The 26,744-nt window shown below is 36.5% G+C and overlaps 1 protein-coding gene and 1 non-coding gene across 6 annotated transcripts in view; one reads left to right on the forward strand and one right to left on the reverse strand.

Annotated features, from left to right (window-relative positions):
* The window catches only part of RAD18 (RAD18 E3 ubiquitin protein ligase), an 82,450-nt gene that overhangs the window by 17,316 nt on the left and 38,390 nt on the right, over positions 1 to 26,744 (forward strand). For 4 of the 5 annotated variants that reach the window (XM_038003629.2, XM_038003628.2, XM_073009903.1 and 1 more), the window contains 4 exons: positions 6,708 to 7,045; positions 7,934 to 8,008; positions 8,898 to 8,997; positions 12,509 to 12,693. In XM_038003629.2, coding sequence (XP_037859557.1) covers positions 6,708 to 7,045; positions 7,934 to 8,008; positions 8,898 to 8,997; positions 12,509 to 12,693 — 698 coding nt within the window. The remainder of the gene's footprint in view (positions 1 to 6,707; positions 7,046 to 7,933; positions 8,009 to 8,897; positions 8,998 to 12,508; positions 12,694 to 26,744) is intronic. The other variant, XM_007985101.3, reaches the window with a different exon arrangement.
* Positions 17,240 to 17,377, reverse strand: LOC119626066 (small nucleolar RNA SNORA43). The gene has a single exon (XR_005242259.1). It is a non-coding gene; the product is annotated as a small nucleolar RNA SNORA43 (small nucleolar RNA).

The raw sequence follows: 26,744 nt of genomic DNA on the forward strand, positions 1-26,744 counted from the left end.
CTCTCAATGGGCAGAGCTAAGTAATATATGTGTATTATGTATATGTATGTACTAACTCATGTATATACACATCTGTAATTGAGTCTGTCTGCTATATATTAATCTATTCTTAATCCGATTTATTCAGCATGTATTAAATGGTATGGCATTTGAAATATGTAATTGCTTGTACTTTATAAAGCTTAGATATGCAACTTTACTTCCTAACTGTCAAATGCATGAATGTGTGAAAGTGAGTTTGGTCACCGAAAGGGATATGAAAAGCCATGTTTCAATATCTTGGATTACTTTTAGTTTTAACATGCAAGTCAAGCAAGAATTTTTATGAAGGACATACTGTGTTTAGATAGTGGTCAGGTGCCCCTGTAGTTAAGTGTAATCATGTGTTGCTTAACAGGGATATGTTCTGAGAAATGTGTCATTAGGCAATTTGGTTGTTGTGTGAACATCATAGAATGTACTTACACAAACCAACATGGTGTAGCCTACTACACTCCTAGTCTATATGGCAGGGCCTATTGCTCCTAGGTAACAAAACCCGTACAGCATGTTACTATAGCTATGCAACTCAGTGGTACCTATTAGTGTATCTAAACATAGAAAAAGTACAGTGAAACTATGGTATAAAAGATAAAAAATGCCATACACCTTTATAGAGCATTTACTATGAATGGAGCTTTCAGGATTGGAAGTTACTCTGGATGTCAGTGAGTGAGTGACAAGTGAATGTGAAGGCTTAGGCCATTACTGTACACTACTGTAGACTTTATAAACACTGTACACTTAGACTACACTAAATTTATAAAAAAGTTTCTTCAATAATTAACCTTACTATAACTTTTACATTTTATAAACGTATACTTTTTTTAACTTTTTGACTCTTTTGTAATAACACGTAGCTTAAAACACAAACACATCATACAGCTGTAGAAGCATCTTTTTTTATATCCTTATTCTGTGAACTTTTTTCTAGTTTTAAAAATTGTTATTATTTTTTCCTTTTTAAATTTTTTCTTAAAAATGAAGATGGAGGCCGGGCTCGGTGGCTCATGCCTGTAATACCAGCACTTTGGGAGGCTGAGGTGGGCAGATCACGAGGTCAGGAGTTTGAGACCATCCTGGCCAACGTGGTGAAACCCTGTCTCTACTATAAATACAAAAATTCACTGGGTGTGGTGGCACATGCCTGTAATTCCAGCTACTTGGGAGGCTGAGGCAGGAGAATCGCTTGAACCAGGGAGTCGGAGGTTGCAGTCAGCGGAGATCATGCCACTGCACTCCAGCCTGGTGACAGAGCGAGACTCCGTCTCAAAAAAAAAAGATGGAAACACACACATTAGCCTAGGCCCACACAGGGTTAGGATTATCAAGATGTCACTTAGCAATGGGAATTTTTCAGCTCCATTATCATCTAATGAAACCATCACCATGTATTTGGTCTCTTGTTGAACAACAAAGCATCATTATATGGCTTGTGACCGGATGGGACTTCTAGGCTTGTTGGAACATTCTTGGAGGTACCTTATGTTGCTTTAAAAAATATAAACAGATTTCTTTCAATAGAATTGCACATTTCTTTATTGGTTTGCATTCTAAAAATGATCAAATTTGTACAGTTGTTGCTCAGTCAAGGGGATTGGTCCCAGGACCCTCGAGAATACCAAAATCTGTGGATGCTGAAGTCCCTGACATAAAATGGCATAGTATTTGCATATGGACATTCTCTCTTATACTTCAAATCACCTCTAGATTACTTATAGCCCTAATACAATGCTATATAAATTGTTGTCATACTGTGTTTTTAAAATTTATATATTTTTTATTGTTGTATTGTTACTTTTATTATTTTTTGAACATTTTTGCTCTGTGATTAGTTGAATCCACAGATGCGGAGCTGGCAGATGTGAAGGGCCGACTGTACTCTGAGCTAACTTCATGTACATCCTAGAGATTGGCTGGTTAGTTATTTCCTTACGGAAAAAAAGATGGTGTAGTTTAAAAAAGATGGCATACTTTCCTAGATTAAAAAACTTTAAAAATCTCTGATTTTCCCAATTAAAGCTACTTTTTTTCTTAGCATTTTTCACCAGTAAGTTTTTGAAATCTATGAGAGGAAGGGACCATGCCTTTAAAAGGGAATTGATTGCCTGTTTTTCTCAAGGCTTTTTTCCTCAGCCAGTACTGAAAGCATAACAACTTCCCTGCTAGGATAAAGGAAACCTTGCATATAACAGCATCTGTTTGTTGAAGAGAAGTGATCAAGGTCTTTGGATTCACAGACCTTTTGGTGTAACTTAAAGGGAGGTCATGGACTGGTTGAGCTCTCCTCTGTCCCCTCTCCTTCCCGAAAGGAATACATGATTTAGTTATTCATTATAGTGGGTGTGGTAGGGTGGGAAGCATTATTTGTAGAGTTGGGATGGTTTATATTGTTTGTTCCTCTCTCTGTTTGCCTTCTTGGAATTGCTGCTCTTCCTATAGCATCATCCTTGTGGTGAACACTTGTCATGGGTAAAGTGTTGTGGCTCTTCATTTGCAGACTTAGGAGGGATGAAATTCAAGCTAGTCAACTTCATTACTTGTTTGAACTGTGGATTAAGATTTATGAGGGAGGAAGCTTAATCCTATGATCAAAATATAAGATATTTATATTGTCTGTCAATTTCATTTCTTGGCATTCTCATTTGTCATTGTCATTTTATGTGCCATTATGATTTTTAAATATTTAATATTCTAAATTTAATAATATAAAAAGGATATTGGAAATAATTTTAGAGGTTTTCAGATACAAGGCTGCATACAGCTCTTATATTTTCATCTGATCTTTTACTATTTTCAAAGAACACATGATTTTTTCCTTGACTTAGTTTTATTTAAAATAATGTTCTTAGCCTGTTGTTGAACATTTATTAGAATATTTTTGTGTAAGTGTAGCATCATTCTTGACTTAAGTGAATGTTGTTTCTCTGTTTTTGTAGTCAATGTCCATCTCTATATTATTTTTACAAATTGAGAGTAGAGAGCATCATTTACTGCTTTTGTTTATCCACTAGTAAGGGGTAAGTTTTTCTGCAAATACTCCAAGTTTAAGAATTTAAACATTTTAGATGACAATTGAAGTAAAATTCCCTCAGCAACTCACAAAGAGGAAGTAGAATATAATTTCACCTTTTTTATTGTACAGTTTAAAGCATACTGATGTTGAATTCAGGCAGAATTGAGCATTGGTCTAGGCCCTATTAGTTCTAATGTGATTGTGATCAAGATGTTTAACCTCTTTGACTCCTGTTTCATCTAAAAAGATGAGAATAATACTGTCGATGCCTTGAGGATTAGAAAGGAAGAGCTATAGCAAAAGATATCCAGCATAATACCTACAACAAAGGAACCTAAAAATATTCCTATTATTATTATTATTATTATTATATATTGCCTATATTTTCAATGGTGTTGATACCCTAAGGTGCTATAAAAAGAATTTGTGTTTGGGTGGGCCTCTGCTTGTTTAGCCAAATGGTTCTAGACTGCTGTTTACGTGTTTCTGATCAGAACTAGCATTGCGGGGACTTTAGTTACAGAAGTCTATGGAATTGATTGCATAGGTTTAATGGCTACTCATGTCTACCCAAAGGCCTATTTTGACTCTTGATTCTTAGCCCCATTCTGAAGAGGTAAGGTTATTGTATAGTTCACAGATGGACAAGACTGACCGACCTTCCTTCCTTCCTTCCTTCCCTCCCTCCCTCCTTCCCTCCCTCCCTCCTTCCCTCCCTCCCTCCTTCCCTCCTTCCCTCCTTCCCTCCTTCCCTCCTTCCTCCCTCCCTCCCTCCCTCCCTTCCTCCTTTTCTTTCTCCCTCCTTCCTTTCCTTTCTCCCTCCCACCTCCTTTTTCCTTCCCCACTCTATTCCTCCTTCCCCCCTCTATTCCTCCCTCCCCTTCCTTCCCTTCCTCCCTTTCCTCCCTTCTTCTTGCTCTGTTGCCCAGACTGCAGTGCAGTGGTATGATCATGGTTCACTGTAACCTCAAACTCTTGGGCTCAAGGGATTCTCCTGCCTCTGCCTCCCAATTAGCTAGAACTATGGGCACGTGCCACCATGTCCACACCGAAGAAATATAAACAAAGCTTCCTTAAATATGTGGTAGAATTTACCAGTGAAGCCATCTGGGCTTGGAGTTTTCTTTGTGGAAAAGTTTTAAATTATAGCTTCAGTTTATTTAATAGATAATAAGGGCTCTTCAGGTTTTCTGTTTCTTTGTCAGTTTTGATGAATAGTGCCTTTCAAAGAATTTGTCCATTTTATCTAAAATTTAAAATTTATTGTTTTAAAGTGTTCGTAATATCCTCTGATTATCTTTTTTATAGGATTTGTAATGAGGTCTTCTTTTAATTCTTTGTTTTGGTAATTTGTATTTTCTCATTTATTTCATGTTCGGTCTTCGTAGGGATTAATCCTGTTATTTTTTTCAAAGAACCAACATTTGGCTTTGCTTGTTTTCTCCTGATATCTCTTCTATTTCACTAGTATCTGTTATTAGTTCCTCCCTTCTTTGGGTTTAGTTTGCTGTTCATTTCCTAACCTTTTAAGTTGGAAGCTTAGAGTAGTGGCTTTTACTTTTTCTATTTTCAATAATTTTCCCTCCAGAGACAGTTTTGGCAACCTTTCATGCTATCATTCAGTTTAGAATATTTTCTAGTTTTCATTGTGATTTGACATGTGGGGTTATTTAGAAGTGTGGTGCTTTATTTCTTAACATTTGGAGATTTTCTAGTTATTTTTCTGTTGTTGAGTTTCATGTAAATTCTGTAGTGGTGGAATCTATGGGTTGATTTTTTTTTTCCATCAGATTTGAAAATTCTCAGCCATTGGTTTTTCTAGTATTGCTGATTTTCCGTTCTTTCTTTCTGTTCCTTCTGGGCTTCTGCTTATGCCCAATATCTCATACTTTTTTGTGTCTGTCTTTTTCATTAATTTTTCTCTCTGTGCTTAGTTTGGATATTTTCTATTGACCTGCCTTCAAGTTTGTATTGTGTGTTGTTATACTCATCCAGTTTAGATAAGGTATTTTGCAGTTGTAGAAGGTTCATTTTATTCTTTTCTTAATGGATTTTATTTCTCATAATACACTATCTTTTAATCCTTTTTCTTTTTCTTTCTTTCTTTCTTTTTTTTTTTATTTAACATGTTTATCATAGTTTGAAGTCCTTACCTAGAAATGCTATTCTTTGGATTACCTTTGGGTCTGCTTCTATTGAATATTTTATCTCTTGATTAGTGGCTACTTTTTCTTGCTTCTTTGCATGTTCAATAATTTTAAAATGTGTGCTGAACATTGTGGTTGAAATGTTGTAGAAGCTGTGAATTGTCTTCTTTTGAAAGATAACACATTTTGTTCTAACGGGCAGTTAAATCACTAGCTCTTCATCTTTGTTCTTTCAAGGCGTGGTATAATGTTTTCTTAGGTTAGGTCTGTTTGAGCTTTGTTTATATTTCTTCAGTGTGGTCCATTTTTCTAAGGTGTGGCCTTTGTGGGATCTCACTTGAATGTCCATGATCTTCACCAAGATTTCTCAGCTTTGGCTGAGAACAACTAACTTTCCAGCACTGACCTTTGGGATTTTAATTTACCACTATCAGCTTCCTAGTGGGTCTCCTGTGTTTTTGTCTAATCATGTGCAGCCCTAGAGATGAGCAGGAATGGATGTGAATTTCTAAGCAGACTTCTGGCGTTCCCTTTCGGTAGCTGCCACATGTCAAAGCACTCTGACCCCTCAGTCCTGGCCAGCTTTGCCCAGAACTCTGATCTCTTATTTTCTCTACCAAGTAAGATCAGTGTTTCCTGTTTAGACTTCACATTAATACCCAATTCCTAGAAAATGTTTCCAGGGTAAAGTTTTGGAGGAAATGTTGGATTACTTCATGTTTTCTTTTTCAGGCATTGCAGCCTTGTGTTGATTTCAGTCCAGTGCCTACAAAGAGTTTTTTATGTGTGTTAGGCCATTCTTACATTGCTAAGTAATGTAAAGAATGCTAAAGTAAACTTGAGGCTGGGTAATTTACAAAGAAAAGAGGTTTAATTGGCTCATGGTTCTGCAGTTGTACAAGCCATCTGCTTGGCTTCTAGTGAGGTCTTGGGCTGCTTACAATCACAGTGGAAAACAAAAGACAGGGGCAGCATATTACATGGTGAGAGTGGGAGCAAGAGAGAGAGGAGGGGAGGTGCCACACACTTTTAAAACAGATCTCACGAAAACTCACTCACTATTACAAGGACAGCAGTAAGGGAATGGTGCTAAACTATTCATGAGAAATTCGCCCTCATGATCCAGTCACCTTCCACTAGGTCCCACCGCCAACACTGGGAATCACATTTCAATGTGAGATTTGGTGGAGACAACATCCAGACTATATCCCTATATTTTGTTCAGATTTTAAAGTTACTTATGGTTGGAGATTAGGTCTCATATAAGCTATTCTCTGTGGCCGAAAACTGATTTCGTTTCATTTTGTTTTATTGACATATTAACTGCTTTTTAAGTTAGATTTATTGCTTTGAGTTATACTAGAAGAAACTTTGGTTTGGTTGTCATTATAGTATAGGTCCTGTATTTCAGAAAACAAGGTTAATTGGGAAAACAGCTTATGTCAGTTAATTTGTTATATAAAATTGGATATCTTAATCATCTGTTGTATTTTTTGTTCTTCAAGGAATCATCTATTGCAGTTTGCTTTAGAGTCACCACCCAAATCTCCTGCTTCTTCCTCTTCAAAGAATCTTGCTGTCAAAGTAGATACTCCTGTAGCCTCCAGACAGTCTTTAAAGCAGGGGAGCAGGTTAATGGATAATTTCTTGATCAGAGAAATGAGTGGTTCTGCATCAGAGTTGTTGATAAAAGAAAATAGAAACAAATTCACCCCTCAAAAAGAGGCAAGCCCTGCTGCAAAGACCAAAGAGACACGTTCTGTAGAAGAGATGGCTCCAGATCCTTCAGAGGCTAAGCGTCCTGAGACACCCTCGACATCCACTTTGAAACACGTTACTAAAGGTAGGAAGTTATTTTCATATGTGGAAATATGGAAATCTTTTCATCCACATGACATAAGAATAAATAGGCAGCATCTTTGAGGGGGAAGGAATGGTAAAGGACAAACAAGATTTTACCATATCACAAACCTCAGACATTGTTGTAGATATGTTTGTTCTCTTTCTCTCTCAGAAATAGGAATTCAGGCTGACTGCTACAAAAAGGAAACAGTTTTAATTAGTTCAGGCTTTCAGTATGGCAGTAACTTTCTGTTTTCAGCTTTTAATCCTTCTTCCCCCCATTCAACATATCAGTTGCCATTTAATCTTGAAGAGCTCTTTTTATCTTATTTTACCACCACTTGAATGCCTCCTCACTGTTCTGCCTGCCATGTAAAGCCTTTGACAATTTGAGCCCTACCCTAGTCATCCCGCCTTATTGCTCACCTTTCCCTCTCAGAAGTCCTGCTCTAGCCAAGCTGATTTCCCCACTGTTCCTCCAGTACATTGAGGAATTGGCAAACTACAACTGGCAGAGCTAATCTGGCTTGCCACCTGTTTTTGTAAATAAAAGTTCACGTATCCATTTGTTTGCATATGTCTGTGGCTGCTTTCATGCTACAGTGGCAGAGTTGCATTGTTGTGACAGAGGCCATATGATCTGTAAAGTCTAAATTCTACCTGGCTCTTCACTACCTGGCCCTTAACTAAGAATGTTTGCTGGCCCCTGTTCTGTACCTTTCCAGACTATCCAGATCCTCACTATTCATTTGTTATGTTAGAAAACACTGTCTCACATCACAAAAGTGCTATAGCACTTGTTTTCTGGAGTGTTTGGTGTCCCATTTGCTTAACTGTTTGATGAATATGTCAGCTTGTTTAACCTTTTGTTTCTGTGTCTTCTTTCCAGTGAAGTTTAGAGCACCTTTTAGGCAGAAACTCTTAGACATCTTTGGTATACCCATACCACACACAGTGCAGAGATGTGAGTGTTTATTAAACTTAGATTGAAATTAGTTTATTAGTACTTAATGTGTTTACATCTTTTAAAGATATATAAATTTCACTTATATTTTCTACTATGTCTATCCTTAGTCTTTTTACTATTTGACAGTTATTATTGTAGTATTTTTTAGCTTGATGGTTAACTGTTTTTCCCCTGGCAGAACCTTTTTTCCCAAATGAAATTTTACAATAAACCATAACATGTTAAAATAGGTAAAACAGATTGTTCTGTTTCACCTGACCTCTTTCTGCCTATTATCCATGGAAGTCTGTAGGCCCCGAATTACCCCCACAGATCCCTGCAACTTTATGAAATAGTTTGGGAATGATTGTATTCCTTAATTTTAACATTATGTATAGAATTATAAATGAGAGCTGAATTAACAAATTTGTAACCATTGACAAAATTGAACAGTAGTTGGCCCAACTCAATAAATTACTAAACTACCTTTCCTTCACCCAGCCCCTGGGCCAGGTGTGTCTTAAGTTGTTACTATTGCTTCTATGCTAAACATGAATAGCTCCTAAGACTTGGGAAAATTTAAGATTAGTTCTATAGTTTGGTCATACCTTGTTAGAAAAGATTTAACCGAAGCATTTTCTAATAAACAAACTTTCAAGCTTATTTGCAGTCTCTTTCTCTGGTGCCAGGACTTCAATTGTGTGACTTCCCACAATTTAGCCATTACCCAGTAACCAGTCTGTCCCACTCCTGTTGTCCCGACGGGCCATTCTTTTCCTTTTCTGCTTTTCTAAGTGCATGTTAAGTTGGGATTCTTTTTTACTTTACTTGCTGAAAAGATGCCAGTTTACATACTTTTGCCCTTTCTACAATTAATAGTCCCTCTTTTTCTTTTTAAAAAATACAGTGGATTGTCCTGTTTGTGGGGTTAATATTCCAGAAAGTCACATTAATAAGCATTTAGACAGCTGTTTATCACGCGAAGAGAAGAAGGAAAGCCTCAGAAGGTAAGGACGTTGAGCAGAACCATTGAGCTACTTTAGCTGGGTGCCTCTTGTGCTTTATAAACTTGGGGGAAAATTACAGTATTTATTTTATCCTGGTAACCGTATTTCCTGCTCTTACTTGCTTTCTCCTTCACTCCTGTTGGCCACTTCTTCCAATCCCTCTCTGTTCTTTCTTCAGCTCCCACTTTGCCAAATATGATTAGCTATATTGAATATTTGAACTGCTACTAAATTTTCACTTAATAAGAAATTAATGACTTCAAATTCAATTCTTTTTAAACTTGTTTTTTTCTCTTAGAATTTTAAAACTACCAAAAAGCCTCTTGGCCAAAGAAAGCAAGATTAGACTCTGAATATAGAATATAGAAAATCTTTCTCTGATCTTTAGGATGCTCAGAAGTTTTAAAATTTAAAATCGAATTTTTCAAAAATTTTTGACTAGGAAATTATATAAATATATATGATATAAAAAGGTACAAAAATGCATATATGAAATGTAATGTCGTACCCCACACCACACCATCCAGGTGACTAATAAATTGTCAGCTCAGTATTTGCATCTAAACAACTGTGCTATTCTACCTCCTTTGTACATGAAAATAACTGTAATTTCTTATACCAGTCCACTATTGTTAGACATATAAGTTGTTCAGGAATGAAATACTAGTCAAATTGCAAGGCATTAAGGAATCAGTGGATAATAAACAGAAGACACAATTTAGATGAGTCTGGTGATGAAGGGAGAAAGATGAAATGGTAGTTTGGAGAAGGAGTTAGTGGCATAAAGATCAAAGGATGTTATTTTTTAAAACAGGAGTTTAGGCCTTCAGTCTCTTTCCTTCCACTATTTCCAGGGAGAGAGCAGAGGATAAATGGAAGAAAGTGAGGAGCATAAGAGCCCAGTAATGAGGTTATCCTTGACATGCAGAAAGGACCCTTCTGAAACAGGAGGCAAGGGGAAGATAATAGGTGATAATTCAGAGAGATATGGAAAAGAAGAGGAGGGAAGCTGAAGAAATTAATGGTATCTGGGAAGTGGGGGTGAAAGAATGATTTGCTTCTATGTTCAGTCTGTTTTAAAGGACTTTGAAGAGTATTTTCCAAAAACCATGTTAATAAGACAGAGCCATAGTATTATTTTTTGTGATTAAAGAAAATATATCACTTAATTTTTATGAGTAAATTTGGAGTGAATGCAGATTTCGAGGGTCGAATTCATACTGTTACAACTTACAAAAGCTAACATATAAGACACAGTGTTGCTTTATTAAAAATGGTAGACATATTTGAGTCCAAACCTGGGGCAGTTTTGCATGCACAATACTCCCACCTAGTGGGTAAGTTTGTTGATGAGAATAAAATTTAGATTTTTAGGTTGCTTAGTTAGTGGTGATTTGGAGTAAATGAATAGTCCTAAGGATTGTTTCCCATAAGCCACGAGAGTTTGATGACCTGCTTTTCTCTTTAGAAATGCATGAGTTGGGAATACAGAAGCTGAGTATATTCTTTTGGAAAAATAAGGAATCTGCGCTGATTATCTTGCCTGGACTCCTCTTTTTCTAGATCCATCCATCAGTTCGAATACATTTCTGATACATCATTTTTGATGCTGTCAGTTTTTTAAAGACATACTCGTCCATGTGTAATTAAGTTCTAATAGTGGTTTAAATTCCTGCTTCAAAGAATGGTATAGTCCTGCCAGTGCTCTGTAGTGAACTTACAAGCACCACCTCCTGGATCCCCGCTTAGTGTGTTAAAGGCTTTGAGAAGTCCTACATTAAGTGTAACTGTTAGGTTTTGTTTAATTCAGTAATTCCTAAATTTATTTGACTGCCAAGCGTTTCTGTCATCATTTGCATCTTACAAAACTGGTGTTTGTGGAGATACTGAAGGCAACACTAGGCCATGTCGTTCTTTAGTTGTATCCTGGCCCCAGAGTCGGGTCATAGAGAAGAGGCCCTGTGAGTTTTCCTGTCTCCTCCGCAATATTCTGACAGGCCATCTGCTGAATGTGAGTGGCAGCCTTTAACCTTTCTATATAAAACCATGTCAGAACTGATTCGCAGATGCACCCTTCCTTTGCTGTCCTCAGATTCTGAGACCCCTTAAATGTGTTACTCAGTTCCACTAAATCACGGAAGAAAAATCAATGTCATTTTTGTGTTTGGGGAAACATTTATCGGGTTTCATGTTTTAAAATTCCTGATAGAAATTGATCTCTAGTGGTGCTTTTTATTGTAAATGCCAATGAACAGTACAGTTCCTCACTAGAATTTCACAGTCATAGTTTAATCATCTATCCTTGATAAAACAAATATTTTAGATACAGACTTAATGAATCATCTCTCCCTGTGTGCTTCTGTAAACACAAAATGATTCAGCTGTTGCTACCTACTGAGATTTCATTTTGCTGTAATTTTATCAGTCTTGTAGAGTCTGATGGACTGTCATTGTAAGAAGAGCAATTTTCAGAAAAATATAATCTATCGAGAGTTTGCAGGTCTTTTCACATTTAATTAGTTATTTCTGGCTTTTAGACTTCATTAATACAGCATGAAAGACATAATTTATTTGGGGAATGGCCCTGTTGGTTAATAGAGAAATTTTTGATTGTTTTCAGTCTATACCTGACTGTAATATTTCTCTATTTGATTATCGGATTGTTTATATCAGATTTACTCTGGAGAACCTTGTTGAAAATAGAGATTTTAGATCTCCACTTCAGACCGAACCACAATTGGTGGACGGTGTGGAGAAGGGGATGGAGAATCTGCATTTTAAATTAACTCTTTAGGTGCTTCTTAGGTACACTAATGTTTGGGACAGCCTTGTGTGAGCTAGTTATATGCTAATCCTTTGTAAAAACTTGTTATTTTGATAAACCTATTATTTCAAGTTTCTGTTAATTTTCACCTGAATCTTTGCTGTTCTTATTTTGAAATGATAGCAAGTGTAATGACCTCCTTGAACACATTTTTGTTGAGCATCTAATTGCCATAAAGCTGAGCCAGGTAGAGAACCTGCTAGAATCAGATGAAATGAATTAAAACTCACTAAGAAGTTCCTGTTTATGGAATTGTCTCAAGTCATTGGTACTTTTAGGTAGCTTGAATTTTAGCTCACTAGAATTTCAAGCATGCTTTAAAGAGGTGGAAAATTGAGTAGGTCTGTGTAAGTGTGATTCTAAATGAAGTCCTCATAGCATGTTCCACAAGCCTTACATATATGTCTTCTAAGTGTGCCTCTTCAGGTCTGACGTCTTTTTGAGACCCAAGTCTCTCACTTCTGGTGCCACCTAGGCCCCTGTGTCTGAATGTCTCACCAGCACCTCAGATGCATCATGTCAGACACTCAGCTTTATCTGCAAACTTGATTTTTCTCTCCCCTTTTTAATCTAATGGTTCTACTATTTTTCCAGGCACCCAGGTGTTGAATCAGAATGTGTTTGCCATTTTACATGAAAAGCATTTGATAATTCACAATAATCATCAGGATCTTCCCCCCTTTTCAGTTCTGTTCACAAAAGGAAACCGCTGCCCAAAACTGTATATAATTTGCTCTCTGATCGTGATTTAAAGAAAAAGCTAAAAGAGCATGGATTATCTATTCAAGGAAATAAACAACAGCTCATTAAAAGGCACCAAGAATTTGTACACATGTACAATGCCCAATGCGATGCTTTGCATCCTAAATCAGGTAAAGTAATAAAACAGTGAGTTATGCTTACCTTGTGAATAAAGCAATTTTGTGTAGCTCAGAAATTATAGACCATAGAAAAATATTGTAAATAAGTACTTTTTTGATAATAGATAAGACATGCAAAAGTATTCCTTCAAAAGGTACCTAGAGTATGCTATGATAAGCCAGCCTTCTTCTCAGCCTGCCTTCCAATCCCCAGATCCCTTCTCAGAGGCACCCCATTGCCAGTTTCTCATGTGCCTATCTAGGGAGAGTGTGGTGGGGAAGAGTGGATCTGGAGAGCCTGGGTCACAGTGCCCGTTTTTCAGCTTTATGGCTTGGTGACCATGGGCATGTTACTTGATATCTCTGTACCTCAGTTTTCTCATTCATAAAATAAGGGTTATAATACTACCTACTTCATAATGTGGAGTGGAGTAAATGATAAAAGGCATGAAAAGTGCCTAGCACAGTACCTTAGCAAGTAGTTAGCTTTTAGTAAATGTTGCCATTATGATTATAGTACACAAACATATATCCTTTTCATTACTGTTTTTACAAAATGGTAGTATTCTGTGTAGTGCACTATTTAATGGTTGTTTCTTTTCATTAAACCACACACATATATTGAAGTTCTTTCTGTTAACATATAGAATTGTCTAATTTTTAAAAACTTGGAGAATAACATGCAAACATTAAAACACACAAATTTTAAGTGTATTGTTTGGTGAATTATCACAAAGTAAATTTCATAAAGTGAAATGTCGTTGTAGCCCCTGTTGAGATTACTACCAGCATCCGAAAAGCCCTATCTGCCTCCTCCCATTCACTACTTCATTCTCACATTTGACCACTATCTTGACTTCTAACCCCATATGTTCATTTTGCCTATGTTTGATCTTTAAATAAATGGGACAATAGCTTATGTATTCTTTTGTGCCTGCCCTCATTTGTGCAACATTATAAGATTAATTCATGTTTTTTTATATGGTTGTGATTTTTTTCATTTTTGTTGCTATCTGGTATTCCATTGTATAAACATATCATCTTATCCATTGAGTGTTTAATAAACATTTCACTTTTTTCCCACTTTTTCTCTATTAACAATAATGCTGCTATGAATAGTCTTTTATATATCTTTTGTTGCACATAGGTGCATGTTGCTGTTGGATATATATATACAGGAATGGAATTGGTGTTATATATTTGCAGATGTTCAGCTTTAATGGATACAGCCCCAAACTCAGTAGTCATGTACACTTTCATCAGGAAGGTATGAGGGTGTCAGTTATTCTGCACCCTTTACAACATCACCATTGTTAACTCTCCATTTTAGCCATTCTAGTGGGTCCATGGTAGTACCTTTTTATTTTAATTTGCATTTCCTTAATGACATAATGTTCAGCACATTTTTATATGCTTGTTGGCCATCTGGATGTCCTCTTTGGTGAAATACCTGTTTAAATCTATGTCCAATTCTTCTGTGCTGTGGGTCTATTTTTATTCTTATTTGTGGGAGTAACTGAAATTTCCTGGATAAAAATCTTTTGCTGTATGTATGTATATTTCTAATTTCACCTTTTCACTCTCTTAATGGCATCATTTGAAGAGTAGAAGTTCTTAAAATAGTCCAGATCATTACATTTTTCCTTTGGATCAGTGCTTTGCCTTAGCCTACTTCAAGATCATGTGGATCTTCTCTTATTTTCTTTTAAAATTTTATTGTTCTTGCTCCTAAATTTTGATGTACAGTTTATCTGGAATCGATTTTAGCATGTGTTGTGAGGTAGAGGACAAGATTGTCTTTTTTTTTTCCCCATATGAATAACCAATTGGTGCTGCACCACTTATTGAAATGTCATCCCTTCTCCCACTGAATTGCCAGAATCTTGACTGAAAATCAGCTAATTGTATATGTGTAGGCCTGGACATTGTTTCATTCCATTGGGCTATTATTTACCCTTGTGCAGGATAAATAATGTGTGTCTTAAGTACTTTATAAGTAATTTATGATAGGTCTTGCTGTCTGGTAATATAGTTCTTCCAGTTTCGTTTATTGAGGTTGCCTTGTTTTTTCTAGGCATTTTGTATTTCCATATAAGTTTTAAAATTGGGATTATATTGAATTTATAGACCAATTTTGGGATAGTTGATATCTGTACAGTATTTGAGTCTTCCAATTCATGAATATGGTTTATCCCTTCTTTCATCTTTGATTTTTATCAATGTTTTGCAGTTTTCAGTGTGAAGATCTCACACATCTTTTTAAAGAGTTATTCTTTGATATTTTTGATGCAGTTGTACATGATGTTTTGTTCTAAAAATGTCAGTTTTTATTAGTTGCTTGTATAGAAAAATACAACTGATTTTTGTATAGTTTCCTTATATTCAATGGCATGTCACTTTTTGTGTGTGCCCTTTTTATTGAGGTATAATTTACTTACAATATAATACATCCTTTAAAAGTGTATAGTTAGGTGAATTTTGACAAATGTATATTGTCATTTAGCCATTGCTCTAATTGAAATGTAGAACATTTCCTTCATCAGCGAAAGTTCCAATGCCCCTTTGCTGTATATTCCATCTTTAAGACCTTAGGAAACACTGTTCTCTTTTTTTGTCCCGATAATTTTACCTTTTCTATACTGTCACATAAATGAAATCACACAAATTGTATAGTATGTAGCCTTTTATATATGGCATCTGTCACAGCGTACTTTTGAGATTTTTCCATGTTGCTTTTACCAGTAGTGCATTTTTTTAAATTTTATTTATTTATTTATTTATTTATTTATTTATTATTTATTTGAGACAGAGTCGCTGTGTCGGCCAGGCTGGAGTGCAATGGCATGATCTCAGCTCACTGTAACCTCAGCCTTCCAGGTTCAAGCCATTCTCCTGCCTCAGCCTCCTGAGTAGCTGGGACTACAGGTGCCCACCACCATGCCCGGCTAATTTTTGTATTTTTATTAGAGATGGGGTTTCACCATATTGGCCAGGCTAGTCTCAAACTCCTGACCTTATGATCCACCCGCCTCTGCCTCCCAAAGTGCTGGGATTACAGGCATGAGCCACTGTGCCTGGCCAGTGCATTTATTTTTTATTGCCAAGCAGTGTTCTGCTTTATAGCCATGCCACAATTTGTATATGCCTTTGCTTATTAATGGACAACTGGACTGTGTCCAGTTTTTTTATTATCAGTAAAGCTATTATGAACATGGGTTCACAGATCTTTATGTAACCATATGTTTTCATTTGTCTTGGGTGGAGTGGAATTGCTGGTCATACGGTAAATGTAACTGTAAGAACCTGCCATACAGTTTTTCAAATGACTGAACCATTTTGCATTGTGAGAGTCCCACTTTGGCCACACCCTTGCTAACACTTAGTATTTTCATTCTTCTTAATTTTAGCCATTCTAACCGATGTGTAGTAGTGGTATCTCATGATGGTTTTAATTTGCATGTTCCTGTGACTAGTGATGTCCCCTGTGTTTTGATATTTTTATTTGTTAATTATATATTTTATTTGATAAAGGCTTGGTTGAAATATTCTGCCCCTTAACTCTTTTTATTGATTTGTAAGTTATTTATATATTCTGGATACTGAATTTGTTAAATATATGTGCTGTGACTATTTTATCTTAGTATGTGGCTTACCTTGTCATTTTCTTAATGATGTCTTTGAAGAGCAGAGAGTTTTAATTTTGATGAAATTTAGTTTACTTTTTTTTGTTGTTGTTGTTGAGACAGAGTCTCACTCTGTTGCCCAGGCTGGAGTGCAGTGGTGCGATCTTGGCTCACTGCAAGCTCCGCCTCCCGGGTTCACGCCATTCTCCTGCCTCAGCCTCCCGAGTAGCTGAGACTACAGGCGCCCGACACAGCGCCCGGCTAATTTTTTGTATTTTTTAGTAAAGACGGGGTTTCACCGTGGTCTCGATCTCCTGACCTTGTGATCCGCCCGCCTCGGCCTCCCAAAGTGCTGGGATTACAGGCGTGAGCCACCGCGCCCGGCTAGTTTACTTTTTTTATGATTTATGCTTCTTGTGTATCATTTCATGATTTTTTATGTATACAGTTGTGTTGCATGTCAACAAAATATATGTTCATCCTAAGATCACAAAGATTTTCTCCTGTGTTATTTTCTAGGAGTTTTATAATTTTAGCTTTTATATTTAAATCTATGATCCATTTTCATTTAGTTTTTCTGTATGGTGGAAGGTAAATGTCAAGGTTTATTTAAAAAATATGTGTATCTAGTTTTTCAGCACCGTTTGTTAAAAAGATTATCCTTTCCCCATTGAATTACTTTGCCACCATTGTTAAAAACCTGTCAACCGTGTATATAGCATGTGAATCTATCTAGAATCTATTCTGTTCCACTGATCTAGGTATCTGTCCTCTCACTCATGACACACTCTTGATTTCTGTAACTTTATAGTAAGTCTTAAAATTATCAGGTAGTGTAAGTCCTTCAACTGTGTTCTCAAAATTGTTCTAGGTCCTTTGCAATTTCACATAAATGTTAGACTCAGTTTTGTTGTTGTTGTTGTTTTTCCCCTAAGAAATGTCAGGCTATTATCCATTCTTCTTGTTCACTGTTTTCTGAACACTGAGTGTAGAAATAGCCACTTTCACTTTGCCCTGATGTTACAGATATAGCAGAGCATCTGCATCTGTGCTGCTGGCAGGTCCAGGACAGCATCTGCAGGGCAGTCAGTTTATTAGTGTGTACGTTTTGGGATTTTGAGTGAGATTACATAGATCAGCTTAGAATTGATACCTTAACAATGTTAAGACTTTTAATGCACAGTCATGGTATGTCTCTTTAGGCCTCCTTTAATTTCTGTCAATAGTGCTGTCTAGTTTTTTATGTACATGTGTTCCATGTATTTTGTTAAATGTATCCTTAAATATTTCATGTCTTTTGGTGCTATTGTGAGTGGTTTAAAAATTTTTATTTCTCATTGTTTATTACTATTTTAAAGAGTCATGTTGATATACTGATTTTTGTATATTCACTTGTATACTATTAACTAGTGAAACTCACATGTTTCTAATTGCTTTTTTATAGATTTCATAGGATTTTTATATACACAATCAAGTTGCATGCCAATAAAAAGTTTTATTTATTTATTTTTTTCAGTCGATATGCCTTTTGTCTTTCTATCCTTGGTTAGTTGCATTGGTTAGAACCTCCAGTGCGATATAAAAGTGTGAAATAAAAGTGGTGTGGGCAAATATCCTTTCCTTTCTCCAATCTTTTTTTTTTAATGAATTTTTTAAGAAAGGATCTCTAACTTTCCTCTGAGTTTTCAAGGTTCTGTCTCCCCAGAAGGAAGAATGATTGCCTTCAAAAATCATTTGAGTGATAATATTATTGCATCAATATATGTTCTTTTAATTCTGGAATACCCCAATCTTATAGGTAAAGCATTTAGTCTTTCACTATTAAGTGTGATAGGTTTTCATAGATGCCTTTTATGAGGTTGAGGACATTTCTTCCCTTCCTAGTTTGTTGAGAATTATGAAGGTGTGTTGAATTGTCAATTTCTTATTCTGCATCTATTGAGATGATTATATTTTTTATTTATTCTGTGATATATTTATAACATTGAGTTTTATTCAGTTTATTGAAATATAATTAATATAATACTGAGATATAATTCATACCCACCTAAAGTATGTATACAGTTCAGTGGTTTTCAGTATATTCACAGAGTTGTACAACTATCATCACATTAAATTTTAGAACATTTGTTACCCTGAAAAGAGCCCAGTATCCATTAGCATCATTTTCTACCAACCCTTCCAGCCCTAAATAGCCACTAATTTACTTTCTGTCTCTATAGATTTGTCTGTTCTGGATATTCCATTTAAGTGGAATCATATAACATGTGGCCTTTTATAAACTAACTTCTGTCACTTAGTGTAATGTTTTCAAGGTTTGTCTGTGGTCAGTACTCATTTATTTTTGTGCAGTGATCTGTAAATGTTATGCAAATTTGCTTGATAGTGTATTCAAGTCTTCAGCATCCTTGCTGATATTCTGTTTACTGATTCTATCAATTACTGACAAGCTTTTTGAAATATCCAACTATATTTATAGATTTTTCATTTTCCCTGTCAATATTTTCAGTTTTGTTATATTTTGAATCTCTTAGTATTATTATGTATCTTCTTGATTAGTTAGCCTGTTTATTATTATGGCATATATGTCTTTGTCTCTGGTAATATTCCTTGTCTCAAAAATTATCTGATATGAGTGTAGCAACTACTTTATTTCATTTTTCTTTAAATCTATTGTATCATTATATTTAAACTGTGTTTATTATAAGCCATATATGGTTTGGATTTTCTTTTTTGACTTAATTTGACATGCTCTACCATTACATTGTAGGGTTTAAACTATTTTAATTTCATTTATTCTATTTGGTTCGGTTTATATCTGCCATCGTGCTTGTTTGCTATTCTATCATTCTTTTGTTTTTTCTTCATTTCCTGCTTTCTTTTAGATTAACTGAGTATTGTTTAGTTTTTTATGTTATCTTCATTTTATGAGCTATACTTCTTTTTTTTTTTGTAGGGGTGATTGTTCTAGTTTACTATATGCATTTTTAACTTATCTCAGTCTACCTTCAGTTAATAGTATACTACATGTGTAATGGAAGGACCTTATGACTTTCATTCTTTGTACTATTGTTGTCATAAATTTTTCTTCTACGTATTTTAAACACTCTATAATACCTTGTTACTATTTTTGCTTTAAACTAAATAAAAATGGAAAAGAAGGTCTGTATTTACCTGCACATTTACCATTTTCAGCATTCTTTATTTCTTTGTGTAGATCTAGGTTTTCATCTGGTGTCATTTTCTTTTGCCTGAAAAACTTTTTTTTTTCTTGATTTCCACAGTGTTTGGACATTTCCTGAAAAACTTTATTCGTTCATTCTTTTTCTTTTTTTCTTTTTTTTTTTTAAGACGGGGTCTTGCTCTGTCACCCTGGCTGGAGTACAGTGGCGCAATGATAGTTCACTGCAGCCTCGGACTTCAGGAATCCTCCCGTTTCAGCCTGCCAGGTAGCTAGGACTACAAGCGCATGCCACCATGCCTAGCTAATTTTTGTTTGTTTTGTAGAGACAGGGTCTCACTATGTTACCCCGGCTGATCTTGAACTCCTAGCCTCAAGAGATTCACCTGCTTTAGCCCCCCCAAAGTGCAGGGATTACAGGCATGAACCATCGTGCCTGGATTATTCAATATTTCTTGTAGTGCAGATGTGCTGTTGAGACAGATTCTCTCAGCTTCTGTTTGTCTGAAAAAGTCTTAATTTTGCATTCTTTTAAAAAACTTTCTATTTGGAAATTTATAGGAAAGTTGAAAGACCATCATAATCAATGCATAGACTATACCGTTTGTACAGATTCACCTATTGTTAGCATTTTGCCTCATTTGCTTTATGAATTACTTTGTTCCTCTGTCTCTCTTTTTCTGTGAATGTATGTGTCCATATAATTACACACGTATTTTTTTCTTTGTCTGAGAATAAGTTATATAGTGTTTACTCTTTATTCCTAAATACGTCCTTGTATTATTTCTTAAGAAAAAAAGATTCACTTTTTTTGCCACTGTAGTTAGTACTTGTAGTAAATTTAACTTTGTTATAATACTTTTGTTCATCTATTCAATTTTGTCAGTGGACCCCATAATAACCTTTGTAGATTTTTTTTTTTCCTGCAGTACATGATCCAGTTTGGGAGCACATATTGCATTTAGTGGTAATATCTTTTCAATCTCTTTCAACCTGAAATAATTCCTCAGCCTTTGTCCTTTATGACACTGGCCTTTTAAAAGAATACAGTCTTTGTTGTGTGTGTGTGTTTTTTTCAAATAAAATGTTCTCATTCTGGCAGAAAATTCAGATTATGCATTCCTGGCCAGAATACTATATAAGTGATGTTTTGTCTTCAGAATATTACATCTGGAGCCATTTGACATCTGTGTACCCCTCATTTGTGATACCAGGCTTGATCACCTGGCCAGTTTCTCCCTCATTTATACTTTACATCTGCTGCCTTGCTACTAATAAGTCTGCAGAGACACTTCAACGCTATGTAGCTATTCTCTACCTTATTAAGATTTCACCCCTATATTTAGCATCCTTTGGTAATTTTTTTTTTTTTTTTTTTTTTTTTTTTTTTTTTGAGACGGAGTCTCGCTCTGTCGCCCAGGCTGGAGTGCAGTGGCCGGATCTCAGCTCACTGCAAGCTCCGCCTCCCGGGTTCCGGTCATTCTCCTGCCTCAGCCTCCCGAGTAGCTGGGACTACAGGCGCCCGCCACCAGCCTCCCGAGTAGCTGGGACTACAGGCGCCCGCCACCTCGCCCGGCTAGTTTTTTGTATTTTTTAGTAGAGACGGGGTTTCACCCTGTTAGCCAGGATGGTCTCGATCTCCTGACCTCGTGATCCGCCCGCCTCGGCGTCCCAAAGTGCTGGGATTACAGGCTTGAGCCACCGCGCCCGGCCATCCTTTGGTAATTTTTATCTAAACTAATCTTTTCTGTTATAGTTGCAAAATGATGATTTTTTTCAACTTTAGCATTCCTTTCACACTTGCTAATTGATACTTGGCATGATTCTGGAAACAAGAACCCTTCCCTCAGCCTTATTGTTTTATTTGTCTCTTATGGATATAGATTCACAGATTTTTAACTCATTACTTCTCTTAATTAGTTTTGTGTTTGTATTTTTCCAGATTTGGCCAGCAGGAGCGTCTTCATTCTAATTCCTGTCCTCATGACATACCCCCGTTATTTTCATTACCGTTTTCTTATTTCTAACATAACAACATATTGCAGGCTTTTCTTGCTCTTCCATATCCCAGCCCTGAAATCAGCCATTTCACTGAGGAGCTCTGGTCCTTTCTATTGGTGAAACCAAGATATGGCTACCAGCTATGCTCATATATATACATATGCACACATGGATACATATATACATACACATGCATGTATGCATATGTATACATGTAAATCCATGTACACTTACATGTTTCAAGGCTCTCAAAAGTATTTCATACAGTAGCAGTTTTGTTTTGTCTCCAGAGCATTAGCTGCCTGTTGGATCATTTTTATGATGGTAGCTTTAAAATTCTTGTCAGATAATTCCAGCAACTGGGTCGTCTCAGGTATTGGCATCCTGTCTTTTTTCATTTGAGTCGTGATTTTCCTGATTCTTAGTATGTCAAGTTTTTTTTCAATTGTATTCTGAGTATTTTTTGTATTCTAATGACATTCTAGGTTCTATTTAAAAATTCTAATTTAGCAGGAAGTCATCTTGTTTAAGTTTAGCATGTAGATCCTGGCCTACTTTTGTAGGCTGTGGTTCTAATGATGATTTAGTTCCTGGATCCCTTGAAATGTTATTTTGGTCCACTTTATTTAATTGCTACCTGGAGACTGTTGTGAATACCTGATATTCCACACTGTGGTTCAGTTTTCAAACCTTTTGGCATATTAATTGTAAACAATTTCACATGTTGGTCGGGGATGTTCTACACAGGCTGAAGGAATTCTTTCTCCAGGTTCCTTCTCTTTGATATTCTCTCCTCAGTTATTAGTTGAGAGGGTGCAGTTGTCACCTGCCATCATTGGATGGGGGGTAGAAGTCTGAGCTCCTCACTAGACTTCCACTGACACTGTTGCTATGGGAGGACATCCTGTACTAGGACCCCTTCCACCTCTGGTTGATGGGCAGAAGTCCACGCTCCCCACTTGCTCTCTGATAATACTGCAAAGGGCAGGGAGCATCAGCAGTGTTTTGCTTGGGTAGGTCAAGTATTATCAAGAAGGTTTCTGGGCACCCTCTTTTTCAGTCCTTTGCTTAGAAAGAGTAGATTTTTCTTGAGGCTTTTTTGTCTGTTCCTCTTGATGTCTCTGGGCTTCTCCAGAGCCTAGTCTATAAGATACAGAATACAGCGACACCTCAGGGAACTCACCACAGTGTCATTCCTCACATGCTGAGGTCTTAGCCAGTCCATCTTCCTCTTTCTACTTTCCAGAGTTCTCTTACAGTTGTCAGTTGTATATCAGGGTTTTTAGTTGTACTTAGTGGAGAAATGAGTCTAATCCATCTTGTTTGGAACAAGAAATACTTTTTAATGTATTTTAAATTTCTGTTTTAGGAGCAAACGCATTTAAGATTGTTATGTCTTCTTGGTAGATTGACCCTTTATCACGGTATAATTTCCCTCTTTTTTTTTGTTTTTTTGAGACGGAGTTTCACTCTTGTTGCCCAGGCTAAAGTGCAATGGCACCATCTCAGCTCACTGCTGTCTCCTTCTCCTGGATTCAAGTGATTCTCCTGCCTCAGCCTCCCGAGCAGCTGGGACTGCAGGCATGAGCCACCAAACCCTGCTAATTTTTGTATTTTTAGTAGGGATGGGATTTCACCATGTTGGTCAGGCTGGTTTCGAACTCCTGACCTCAGGTGATCCACTCGCCTCGGCCTCCCAAACTGCTGGGATTACGGGCATGAGCCACTGCGCCCGGCCCCTAATTTCCCTCTTTATCCCTAATAACATTCATGGTTCTGGAGCTTGTTGTGCCTCATATTAATAAAGCTCCTCCAGGTTTCTTTTCATGACTGTTTACATGAGACATCTCTTTCCATACTTTTATTTTTAACCTATCTTTTTATTTAAAATGGGTTATTTTTGATAGTATATAGTTTGGTCTTGCTTTTTTATCCAATCTGACATTCTCTGTCTCTTAATTGGTGCTTTAAAACCATTTCTTTAATGAAATACTGATGCAATAGGCTTTGAATTTAATATCTTGCTCTTTTTTTTTTTTGTTCCATCTCCTTTTTGTTATCTTTTTTTGCTGTCTTTTGGATTGAACATTTTTTATTATTACATTTTATTTCTATTATTGCTTTATTACTTTACCTCTTTTTCAAACAATTTTAGTGGTCTCTCTAGGGTTTTCAGTGTACATCTTTCATTAGTTACAGTCAAGTAATTATACAGCCTCATTTGTAAGAAACTTAACAGTGTACTCCCAGCTCCTAATTATTTGTATTGTTATTGTCATGAACTCCTTTTACATATACTATTAACACAATACGTTGCTATTGTTTGTCCGTTAAACAGTTATCTTTTAGAGTAGTTAAAAATAAGAAAAAAGTGTATTTCATACTTATCTTCATGTTTACCATTTTCACCAGTTTTCACTTCTTAGGTAAGTTTCTCTCTGGTTCTTCTACTTGAAGAACTTGTTTTAATACTTTTTGTAATGGAGGGCTGCTAATAATACTTCTCAGCTTATGGTTTCCTCAGAACATTTTTGTCTTTCACTTTTGTAAAATATTTTCATTAGAATTCTGGATTGGGAGGCTTTTTTCTAATGCTTTAAAGATGTCACTCTATTGTTATCTGACTTGAATAATTTCTGATGAGAAGTGTAATGTAATTCTTGATTTTTCTTTATATAATGTATCTTTTTCCTCTGATGGCTGCATGATTTTCTCTTTGTGTCTATATGCATGTTGTTGTCATTTTTGGTTTGTTTTTATATCTGTGTTGCTTGATCTTTGAGATTCTTGCATTTGTGGTTTGGTGTCTTTCTTATATTTGGCAAATTCTAGACATTAGTTCTTCAACAATTTCTTCTCTTCCCTTCTTTCTTCTTCTGTGATTTCTATTATGTGTATGTTATATTTCTTGATATTGTCCCATAGCTCTTAGAGGCGCTATTCTGTTACAGTTTTTTTTTTTCTTTTTCCTTTTTTTTCTCTCTGTGTTTCAGATTGGATAATACCAATCCAATTTTAGGTTCACTGATTCTTTCCTTAGCTGAGTCAAGTTATCTGTTACTGTGTTAGTTTTATGTATCTCTATCTATATATCTAACATTTCCATATTATTCTTTCTAAAAGAAAGGATTTCTATTGAAGTAATTTCTACAGAAATGCCCTATCTGTTCATGTGTATTGATAAAGATGATCCTTTATCATCTTAATCATTATTTGCTTGCTTTTTCATGTTTAAGTTTTGGTTGAAAGCCAGACATTGTAGGTAAGAGTCTGAGGTGCCAGACTCTTTTTTTTTTTTATGTACCTATATATCACTCACAACTTAGGTTTTCCCTATGAGCCTGTGCCTCAGAGAGGGTCTCTCTCCATGTTCATTTCTCTCCTAGAAGTAGATTGCTGTTACGTATCACTTGGATCATGCTAGGTTTGTGGTAGGGAGAAAAGGAGGGTTCTCTGTTACTCTGATTTAGCTTCAGTCTTAGGCAGGTCTTTCAATCCTGCATCTCAGGGGTGGGGCTCTTTCAGCGATCCTGCCCCTCTCCCACTGCCAGTGGCAGAGGTCCTCTACGGGGCAGGGACCAGAATGGTTTCCTGGTCCTCCTGAGGGGTAGAGGGGGTTTTTTGTTTGTTTGTTTTTGTTTACTTCCCTCAGCAACCTATGCTCTGGGGATAACATTTTTGCTGACCTTTCGTCAGTGGCTTAATGCTTTTTTTCTTCAGGGGTAAAGATGTGATTGGGGCTTCATGTCTGTCCTGCAGTGGGGGTGATTCTCTTTTGCCAGAATTGGATCTGGAGGGAGATCTTTTCTAATTTTCTGCCCTTCCCCAGTGAGCTACAGAGAGACTGAGGACTCTTGTGAGTGCCCACTGAGGTCTGTAGAAAATAGCCTGCAAGGCCGGGCGCGGTGGCTCACGCCTGTAATCCCAGCACTTTGGGAGGCCGAGGCGGGTGGATCACGAGGTCAGGAGATCGAGACCATCCTGGCTAACAAGGTGAAACCTCGTCTCTACTAAAAATACAAAAAATTAGCCGGGCATGGTGGCAGGCGCCTGTAGTCCCAGCTACTCGGGAGGCTGAGGCAGGAGAATGGCGTGAACCCAGAAGGCGGAGCTTGCAATGAGCCGAGATCACTCCACTGCACTCCAGCCTGGGCGACAGAGTGAGACTCCGTCTCAAAAAATAAAGAAAAAAAAAAGAAAATAGCCTGCAAATGGACGTGATGCCCCTTATGTCCAAGCCACCCAGGGTTTTTGTATTTTCATGGTAGCTCACCCTTGGCCTTTTGCAGTTTATCAAAAAGTTTAGCTGAGATCTTACCCAGAGATAGAGTGGTACCAATTTTTCTCGTGTGTACTGCCCTATGTCAACCAGCGCTCATGATCCCCCTCTCCTCTAAGGCACTCATCTTTCTTTAGGTTTCAAGGTAGTTGATTGCCGCCTTACTTTAGCTCTGATGGATTCAAGAAAAATTATAGTTCTATAAATTATCCAGCTTTTTCTCGTCATTAGGGTGAGAGTGACATTATTTATAGCTCTCTACAACCTAAACAGAATCAGAAATCTCCCTGAAAAAGACTTAGGCCACTAAATTCTACCCAATCCTAATATAGTTTTCTTAATATCTTAGAAGAGGATATGCCAGATGTTCTTTATCTTTAGTGATACTTGTATTAATGGATTGGATAGAATGCAGATGGTCCCTGTGTTTTTCATGTTATTCCATGACTCAGTTTGGAAAGGAGAGAACCACTAGCTGGTCATGTTCACAGGGAGATTGTTTACATTGTTTCTACTGGCTTTACAATATCAGGGAGGCAAAAGGTACCTCTCAGTGCTTGGAAAACATAAACTTTAGATTGAGACAGTTGCATTCTTAAATGATCCTCATAAAGTCTGTGGTTTAAAAAAAATAAAACTGTATAGGGGATTATTTCAAACATACAGAAATAGAGAAAAGAGTTTACTGATTTCCCCATATGCCTACTACCCAGCTTAAACAATTATCACACCATCTTAATGTTGTTTTATCTACCATTTACGCCCTTTTTCCATGGATTATTTTGAAGCAAATTCCAGATATAATTTTTAAGTATAAATGAGTGTAAGGGATTGTAAATTTTTATTTCATACCATATGCATTTCAGTTTTAATGTATTAACTTTGGATGCAGAAAGATAGCATTTGCAAATTCTGTGCTGTTTGCATTCAAAGGCATTTCATGTGTGACAGGGTGTATTCCAGATCTCTTTTATGTGTG

Source organism: Chlorocebus sabaeus, chromosome 22 (assembly GCF_047675955.1).
Source record: "Chlorocebus sabaeus isolate Y175 chromosome 22, mChlSab1.0.hap1, whole genome shotgun sequence".
Classification (NCBI taxonomy): Eukaryota; Metazoa; Chordata; class Mammalia; order Primates; family Cercopithecidae; genus Chlorocebus; species Chlorocebus sabaeus.